This window comes from Notolabrus celidotus, chromosome 12, assembly GCF_009762535.1.
Source record: "Notolabrus celidotus isolate fNotCel1 chromosome 12, fNotCel1.pri, whole genome shotgun sequence".
NCBI classification, from domain to species: Eukaryota; Metazoa; Chordata; class Actinopteri; order Labriformes; family Labridae; genus Notolabrus; species Notolabrus celidotus.
Window position 1 is genome coordinate 28,333,762 of NC_048283.1, and position 10,292 is coordinate 28,344,053.

The 10,292-nt window shown below is 40.1% G+C and overlaps 1 protein-coding gene across 1 annotated transcript in view; it reads left to right on the forward strand.

Moving 5' to 3' along the window:
* LOC117822330 (A disintegrin and metalloproteinase with thrombospondin motifs 16) overlaps positions 1-10,292 on the forward strand; it is a 55,088-nt gene that overhangs the window by 44,525 nt on the left and 271 nt on the right. The window contains exons 19-24 of the mRNA XM_034697004.1: positions 6,368-6,572; positions 7,876-8,070; positions 8,193-8,249; positions 8,446-8,661; positions 8,824-8,971; positions 9,084-10,292. The exon at positions 9,084-10,292 is cut by the window's right edge and continues 271 nt beyond it. Of these exons, the coding sequence (XP_034552895.1) occupies positions 6,368-6,572; positions 7,876-8,070; positions 8,193-8,249; positions 8,446-8,661; positions 8,824-8,971; positions 9,084-9,199 (937 nt within the window). The 3' untranslated portion in view covers positions 9,200-10,292. The remainder of the gene's footprint in view (positions 1-6,367; positions 6,573-7,875; positions 8,071-8,192; positions 8,250-8,445; positions 8,662-8,823; positions 8,972-9,083) is intronic.

A 10,292-nucleotide genomic window follows, 5' to 3' on the forward strand; every position in this document is an offset into this window, starting at 1 on the left:
GTGGTTAGTTCCACCTGGGCTTTCCTTACCTGACTGGTCAGATTGTTTGCTATGGAAGAGCATACAGTATCAGTGTATGATGCATAAGTACTTTATTTATTTTAATTATTTTCTACATTGTAGATTAATACTGAAGACATCAAAACAATGAAATAACATGGTTTTGCCATAATCATGATTACAACAGTAGTCAAATAGGGCTATCCATTGTGTGCTAACCCTACCTCTGAACAACACAACTGATGGTCTCAAACACATTAAGAAGGCAAGTCAGTCTACAAATGAACTCTTGACAAGGCTCATGTTAATTAGAAACCATTCCAGGAGACCACTTCATGAAGCAGACTGAGAGAATACCAAGAGTGTGCAAAGCTGTCATGAAGGAAAAAGGGGTCTACTTTACAGAATCAGAAATATAAAACATATTCTGGTTTGTTTAACACTTTATTGTTCATTAAATAATTCCATATATGTTCTTTCATAGTTTTGATGTATTCAGTATTAATATACAGTGTTTCAAATAATTAAGATAAATACAAACCCTTGAATGAGTAGGTGTTTCCAAACTTTTGACTGGTAGTGTACATAAATGACTTTGGAGTCTGATCTGTTGGGAACACCTCACTATGCACCATACTGAAAACATGATACTAGGTAGCAGTTTGGAACCAGAAACAGTTTAATGGAGCAGTCTGACGTCACCACTCATCAACTGGATACTCAACTGAAACAAATGAGAAACCTGCTTTTAATTTTAGTACGGTTAAATTAGCTTGACTATAATATTTGTATGGGTTGATTTGATATATGCACTCAATGTGCTTTTTGAGGGGAAGAAAAAGTTCTGCCTCTAAAGGGGTCATGGCCCAACAAGTTATGAGAATAAGATAGGTTAAATGAGCGCTGTAATTTGTCTGGTTTCCGAAAGCTAATATTTTAATGCAAAGAATTCAAAATATTTACTCAACTTATTTAATGCAAATTTAAAAAATTACATTGAAACAACTAACTTTGTGGTTTTTATCTCATAATACCCATGCAGAAATTGAATAATACTGATTGACATGTTACCTCTGTGTGAACCAGATGTATGTTGTGTATTATGTTTCTACCATGCTTAAATGGAAAATTTAATTATGTTTCATTGTTAAATGGATACAAGTGAATGGCGGAAACCAGACATTCAGGAGAGAGGAGGGTTTACTTCAAGGAAAGGACAACAGGAAAGTCTTGCTCACACCTTGTGGTTTTGTTTGCAGACAAGCCGGACAATTCAAGCTTTATCTGCACGTTTACAGTGTGTGATCACACCACCATTATCTGTTAGCCAGAGACAATGACTGTTTCATTTCCAGGTTTCAGGATGTACTTAACTACTTACTCATACCTCAGGGTCCTGGGGGTACAACAGAGGCTTCTCTTTTCCCTCAGTTTTTCAAACACACACACGCGCGCACACACTTTGACTGCAGGTGTTACAATTTTCCTTGCCGTCAGTCTCACATACAGTTTCTGTCAGTCTCGCTGTCAACATGTCTCTCCCCCGCACAGAGGCAAAGGTGAAGCCTTTTAGGTCAGCTGTGAGACCTTTCTGTCCCACCTCTCCTCACTCCACATACACACTAACATACACACACACAAACACACAGCAGGCTTGGATATTAGACCTCCACAGGGTGTCCATTACTGGGTGGCTTCAGCCGTAAACATAACCTTTGCTGGCCTGAACACTTTGATGTGACGTCTTTTTTGCTCTGTGACATGTCCAACCCTGTCCCACCACACATACCCCTTCCTCCTTCCCACACACACATACACACACACACACACACACTGATATCACCAAGAAGCCAGCCAAGGTTAGCTGTCACTCAAACTGCGTTGTGCTCGGGTTGCAGCGCTTCCAATCTCTCATCAGGGATTTGTCGTGCTGCGGCTTTCTGACAAACATACACACACTCTGTCTGCTTGTTTGTCTGTCTCACTGTCTGTATCGTTTAAAAGTCATTTATAAATACACTCAAATTAACGTTCTCCCCCCACAGCTACTCCCCTGCCTCCTCCTGGTTATCTCAGATATAAATGCTCCTCTCTGATTATTCTTTCCACTATGCTTTCTTTTCCCTCTCTTACTTTCTTGCTTATGTGAAATTCTACCACTCACTAAGCCACACACACACACACACACACACACACACACACACACACACACACACACACACACACACACACACACACACACACACACACACACACACACACACACACGGCCCCTATCAGCATTTTCTCACTAATGGATCTGTGTGTTTACTCTAAGATGAGGAAGCAGTGATAATAGTGGCAGTAAAGTAATCTCACAACTGTTTACACTCATCTTTTTGGCCTATCTCCTTCATTATCTATAGCTGGGGCTGCTTAGGTGTGCTTGAGTGTGTGTGTGCACAAGCATGGGAAGACGCAGGTATGTAAAGAGACACTGACAGGGCTACTGACAGTGTATTATCATTACTTTAGGAACTGATAAACAGCTGTAAAATAATCTATAAACTTGTACAATGCAACATGGATCAACCTGTGAATAAGCTGGAAATATAAACTAAGGAGAAAGTTTAAGGTTGATACCACATTATAACTTGCACTGTTCATGTTTACATTAGAGGAGCAGATAGAGTTGGGGAAGCAAAATTAATTCTGTAGCACCTCGCTTTAATGCACACTGTTGTGTGCTGTGTGTCATTTACAATACAATGTAATAAACAGTACGATATAATGGCATGCTATCAGTGCAATATGATCCAATATGGCATGATGCCGATACAATACGATACAGTACGAATCAATACGATATGATATGATACAATACAGTACGATAGGATACGGTAGGACACTTTACGATATGATACGATACGATGCAGTACGAAACAATACAATATGATATGATACAATACAGTACAATATGATACAGCAGGACACAGTACAATACGATATGGCACAAAAAAATAAGATATTATATGATACAACACAGTACGATACGGTATGAAACAATACGATATGATATGATACAATACAGTACGATACAGTACGGTAGGACACGGTACAATACGATATGATACGTTATGATATGATACAATACATAAAGATACAATGAGGTACAAAAATATACTATATGAGGCCATACAATATAATCCTAGACCATACAGTGCTGTATGATACAACACACTACACTAAGATACAATACAATCGGGTAGGATACTATAGAATACAATTTAATGCCATGTCATACCCTTTGATATGATATGCTGCACTTTTATGGGAAATGATAAGATACCATGCCATACAATGCTATGCCATTCCTTATCATGTGATGCGATGTGATATGCTTTATTGTCCTGTAACAGAATTTGTCTTGGACTGAACTGCTGCACTGAAATTAATACAATATAATCATCAAATACCCATGACTATTAAATTAATAAATAAAAACAGTACAAAAAAAAACCCAGACATGTAAACAGAGAGGCACCTTCCAATGAATACCAAACAACATCTGTTGCATATAACCCTCTCTGCACATGTTCTGCATAGAGCATAAGAGAAACGTATAAGGACACCATGACACTTTGTCCAATACATGTCAGCAAAATGTGTCAGTATGTAAAGCCAAACTTCAAATTTGAGTAAAGCAACAAATTATCATGTAACAGCATAAAATATGTCCTGTATTTATATCAGGTAATCTATCTGTTTATAATTAGTTACAGTCTTAGCATGCAGACCACATTTCCATGCTTTTGTACTCAGATTCAAGTTATTTGCAGCATTGTGATGTAGTGTATCTAGCTCTCAGACTTCACATTTAACACTCATGATGTATAATATAATGAAGTTACAGTGATGCTGTAGCTTTTGGTTTTCTAATAGTCACTTTAATTTGTGTATCCTGATATACTGGAGTTCTTTTTCATGGTGAAGTTAACAATAGCTGATTTCATTTGTACCTCTGCTTGGTATTTAGAGCATTTTAGTTTAACTAAACTGAAACATATTGCATTAGTATCTGTGCATGTGTTTATTTATTTCTCTGAGAGTCTGACACATTCTTGACAGTGCATCAGTTTCTTGCATTTTGTGAGCTCTTTGCATGCATAAACTGAGAGCTGAGACAAAACATGTGCTGGACTTACCAAAACATGCAGGCCAGACTAGACAGTCTGACTGTGGTCATCAGTTCATCCCTGCTGATCATACTATTCTAAGGCCCCGCAGTTATTTCATTTTGCTGTATGTGCAACCACTAAGACGGACCTAACAAGAATTACATCATGGAAAATGGTGTCTGATGCCCACTCTAATTCAGAGCATGATATCACTCTGTCTCACAGTGTGGATGTTCAGGGATATAAGAAACACCCAGACACTGACACACACGTGAAAGCTCAAATGTTCACAACCACACACACACACACAGCTATTAAAGCTATAAACACCAGTCAGAGGATATTTAATGCCCCTGGTAAGCTTCCAGACGGTCATTTAGACCACGGAGGCGATCTGACACTCTGTCCACTGGATATCTGATCAGTGGTGCTTCTGTGCTGAGTGTCTGATGCTTACTCATCCTTCAATAACACTTACAAATAAAAGTTGAGGCAAAGATCACAAGATGGGCTGTAACTTTATAGGGTATTAATCTGTATATGAGTATACTGGTGCCAGCGGGGTCATTATAGGGATAAATCTGTACTACAAGTGCATGCCTTGAAGCATTAATTAAAGCTTTTATATGTCGCATTAATTAAAGCTTTTATATGTCACCCTCATCATCTTCAGGATTAAAAACTGTATTTTATCTTCTGTGAAGAAACCGACACCCAAGATGTGACTGACGTAATAGAGCTAATATAATATTTCATATAGTGGCACGCTGGTAAATGTTCTACCATTATAAATCCATAATATAAACTAACCACTTCATACTTGTTCACTAAGCAGACACTGACAGTGATCTTTAAATTAGTTCAGTTTGTGTACTGCTAACAAACTGGTATTCATTTATATGTTCAAGGACACTATGAGGGTTGTAGTCCTATTCTGACACCATAGGCTTGTTAAAGTCATATCAGTATTTCAATATGTGACTTAAAGGTGTTGATTCTCTGTTGAAATTTGAAGTAAACAGATTAATTAGCTGCTCTTAATTCCCCTTTTTGGCTCTTAAATAATCCTTTGATACTACAGTGTGTGTCCTCATCCTCATCCCAACAAAGACATAGCCCAGATGGAATCATTCCATTCATACTTATTTACAATCAGTTCTGCATGTTTATTGTTCTTCAGATTTACTCTTTTCATCATCTTTATACAACATTCCGAGAGAGTGATACACCAAATGAGTGCAAATAAAGTTTGCACTGTTCAAATATACAATGCTGTTTTCTGACAGTGATGATTTTAGGTTGGTTGGGGTAGACGACAGGAGGCTGGGTGGGTTCATCGGGCAGATGTTGACAAGGGTGAATGTTGAGGGGTGGAGCTGCCTGCACATTGTGTTTGGGGTCACTTGGATAGATGCAATAAAGCTCTGAGGATGAGAGGAGAGAACTTAGGCGTGGTGTACCGGGGTATGTTCTTGAAGAAAAAAACTTTAAAAATAACTACTTGTAGCGTCCTAAACCGAGTGCTCATCAGGGTCAGAAGATTGCTCAAGTGCTTAATAAGAGGCTTGAAAAAGTCACAGGATTTTTGAAGGGTGCACAGTACAAAAAAGGCACTGAATAAGATATTTATTGGCAATTACTTTACATTTTAGATCAATCCTTTTCATGTGAGTTTCCCTCTTCAGCCTGTGTAGTATTCATGTCTCTCAAGTCATTTTTATCTTGGTACATACATTACACATCTTATTTGTTTGTGTAGAAGCCAAATAATCTTTTAACTTGACACTTGATATTGTAAAGGCTGTGTGGTATGATTCCAATAAAAACACTCAATAAGGCCCGATGGTTTGGCTCAGATGGTAGAGCAGGTGCCCCATGTACAGAGGCTATAGTAATTATTGACACTGGTCATAGGATCAATTCCTGGTCCTTTAGTACAGATATTAGCTTTAAATGCCAGAGGGTAAAAGGAAGAAATATCCTGACTAATACGTTTTTAAGTAAATTACAGAATCTTAAAACTATTCTCAATCACAGTAACAAAGTTAATGTACTGTTTTACTTCCTACCGCTACATAAAAAAGCACTCTTCTCCAATTGCTATCTTTGTACAGTGATCATGTCAGTTGTGAGTTCCCGTGGGTCTGTCTGGATAAGTGATTGAGGAGCTGTGCATGTTGACTCAGCAGCCTTGTGTTGTGTTGTTCCAGCTGGTCTGAAGGAGAGTGGGGGGCGTGCAGCCGGAGCTGTGGAGGAGGGGAGCAGACGCGGCAGGTCCAGTGCATCCAGAGAACCAGCCAGACCAACGTAAACACCCGGGCTGACTCTGACTGTGTCCAGCCTGTCCCAGTCAGGAGGCAAGCCTGCAACGCACACAGCTGTCCACCAGTCTGGACCACTGGGCCGTGGTCTCAGGTGAGCACGAGTGAAAGTGTTCTGCCACAAGAGGAGTCTCACTATGCAGACACTGACAATGGTTAGAAAAGGTGACTGCTGTCAAAGCTGTGTCCCTCAATGAAGACATGATGATCTGAATGAAAGGACAGACAACACAACAGCTGCCCAAAAGTGAAGCCAAAACATTCACCAGCTGCAGTGTAGGTCATAAACAATATCTTCTGGATGTCAACTGAAGGGACACTGGGGAAATTTAAAAACTAAAATGCACCTCAAATAGTGTTGTAGTTGACAAATGGTGCCATGTGCACCAAGTTTGTAGAGTAGAGGAGGACTAGTGAGAAAAAACGCAGCAAACACCAACACACGAGTCATTTCCTCTTCCACAGCTGTGAGTCTCTGACTTAAACCAATGCAAAACGTTGTTATACTGTAGAGTGTTGCCTACCTGAGGGGCTGTGACGCACAATCCCAGAAAAAGCCTTTGACATCCCAGAGGCACTGGTAGAAATTCACAGCAGCACTTCAATGTGGCATACTCCCACTCTACATAAAGAGCTTTACACAGTGTGTTGTTAGGTGAACCATAGCATTGATGGCTTCACCACATTTTATGACGGTGATCTCAGCGGCTTTAAACTACGAATGTGCCCAATGAGACCCCGATTTTTGTTCTCAGTCCAATCCCTATACATTGTACTTGGTGACTTGTCGCACTGTTAAAGTTATTTAACTGCCTTTTCACCCTAAATGTCCTTGACTAACTGCTACAAATGGTGTCCAGTCTACTTCCTCTCTGTGACTCTGAGGCACGGTGAAGTGCGTCACAGCCTTCCGTTTCTTGGATGCAGTGCAGCTCTTTTAGGGTTCTGATTTAGTCTGTGCCATAATATTTTTGCGTAGGATTTCGGATGAATATTTGGGGAATTGTTGGACTCCCTTGAAGACATTATTAAGGATATAAAGCACAGTAAGTGACTGTGTGGAGGAATGTGAAAATATAGTAGTTGTGCTGAAATGCTTCCTGTGCCAAGTTAAGATCTTTGACCTCTGACATTTTTCTCTGCAAAGTATTTTAAGAGCTACTTTATGTCGACTGAATCAATTTGAGCAATCCTTCAAGGAGAAATAAGGTGGACTGGCTTGCTCTGAAATGATCTGCTGAATGTGATTGATGAATTCCACCCATTGAGTCAGTGTTTATAAAGAACACTACTTTGTTTTACTATAATCAGAACCTCCAACAAGTGATGAAGAGAAGGGTTTTAAGGTTTAAAGTGAACCAGGATATAACAGTTTTCATGTCCCTGTACTCTGGCAGTGTTCTCGAAAGTGTGGCAACGGCTTGAGGAAGAGGACGGTGTTGTGTACGAGCACCAACCCTGGTGCCCAGAAACAAACACTGCAAGACAGTGTGTGTGCCGGCCTGCAGAAACCTGCAAGTCAAGAATCCTGTTTCATCAAACGCTGCCAGAAACAACGCAAAGTCCAGTGGTTTGTCTCCACCTGGCAAGAGGTAATTCAAGAGCAGACATAAATACAACTGCAGTGTATCACAGTTTGTCCTTTTTTCTTCTTGGCTAATGCGATTAAGCTCTCTCTTCATTTCCTGTCTGTTTCTTTTCTTCTTTCTTTCAGTGCTCAGTTACATGTGGCCGTGGCTATCAGGCACGCTTTATCAAGTGTGCAGAGAAGGTGTGTATTATACTTTGTCTGTGTTTACTCAAATATCACAGCGTGTAAACTCATACTAGTTACATTTGTCAAGTCATAGCTATATCCACCATATATGTTGCTTCATTTTTTTTACTGTATGTTAGATACAAATTTTTTTAGAGGCTTTAATGACATCTTGCAGCTAACATCGCTGTTTTTGATTTCTATTCTAAAGGACGCCGCGGGAAAATACAGAGAGCTCGCTGCCAAGAAGTGCCACCACGTCCCCAAACCTACAGTGGAGCTCCAGAGGTCCTGTGTCATGGCAGATTGCCCCATTCGCACAACTCCAGCAGTCCACCGATGGAGCACACATCATCGCACCTATGCACCACAGCCTCTCCCTCAACCTCCAGCGCAGCCAGAGTGGCACTCCTCTCCTTGGTCTCAGGTACATTACCTTACAGTCAGATAGCTGGACCATGCAAGAATCACTGAATTACATTCTATGTATTTCTTCTGTATTAATCGTCAATTGGTAAGCTCATTAACACATAGGACAATAATTTAGTGGTTTAGGAGATTCATAATTCCCATCATTTTTACTTTACAGTGCACGGTGACATGTGGAGGAGGAGTGCAGGCCAGGACGGTCCAATGTCTGATCCAAGGGAGACCCTCTCCTGGCTGTTCCCTCCATCTCAAACCTGCCATGTCCCAGGCCTGCAACACCAACTTCTGCCCACAGCCTGAGAAGAAAGGTACTCACTCCCTCATATCATTAATATCTTAATGCCTCTGTAAGCTAAAACCAAGCTGCTCATAATCTGTATGCTGTTATCTTAAGCCTTTTCTTCTTCTTTTTTTCTGCAGATGCTGCCTGCAGGGATTACTTCAACTGGTGCTACCTGGTGCCCCAGCATGGAGTCTGCAACCACAAGTTCTATGGCAAGCAGTGCTGCCAGTCCTGTTCTAATTCAAACCTATAATCCTAAAGAGTGAGTCTGTCTGGGATACAGACAGACCAGCAGTTAGAAAGACATGTAAGAAGCTGGAGCTTGAAAGGACAGTGTTTTTGCTTTGAGCGTTTGGCGAGCACTGAAAACAAAAGACATTTCAATGGAAGTGCAAAAAAAAAGAGAGTTGCAGTGCCCTTTCTTCTCCCTGCGATGCCGGACATCTGGATACAAGAACTTGATGTTTACAGCACTACACAAGAATGTGATCAGGACAGTACAAATACAGGAGAGACTTATGAGGAGGAACGGGTAAATTGGGATTCTTGATTAAAGCGAAGAGGACTGGCAATTCCAAAAGAAACAGAAAACCTGAAAAAGCCCAGCTTTGTTTATATACTGTTTGTATTTGAACAGATCTGTACCCAGGACACCCAACATCAACCAGTCATCCAAAGACCAAAGATGACAGGCTAAGAGAGAAAAACACTTGACGAGGTTTCCGGCACTGCTACGCTACATCATGTGACACGCCCTGCTCTGCAAGCTAATTCTTAATCAACTGGAAATCCAGGGTGTGATAACTGAGAAGGATTTCAAAGGAACAATAAAAAGACATTATTTTAATCCAAGCCTTGATACAAAACAGACCAGTAATAATCAAAGTGGGCTTCCTCAATAGCTGGACAATAACAGGAAGCTTTGCGCTGTTATGTAAAAAATAAAGAATTTAAAAAATGTATCAAACATGAGAGAACTTCTCTGAGACGGGTCAAGGCTGTATGAACTGTCATACTAATCGGTGCTATAACATTGTGTCACATTAAAAGTGTGAAATTCACAAGTTTCAGGAAGGATAAATGAATAGTGTGACCTGTGTACAGTATTGTATGTTTTATTTATTGGCTTTACGATACAGCGTTGCTGGAAGACTGTATTAATGAGCAGTACAGCTGTGTCCTTTGTTATGCTACCCTAAGCTCGATACCTTTATATTTTGTACTATGTGTCTTTGATTTCATGCTGACAAAATTCACCTTTTTTTATTCAAACATGTATTTTAAGACTGAAGAAAGAAAATCTGTGATGTCAAAAGCCCATTTTAGCAATACCAATATTGATTGAT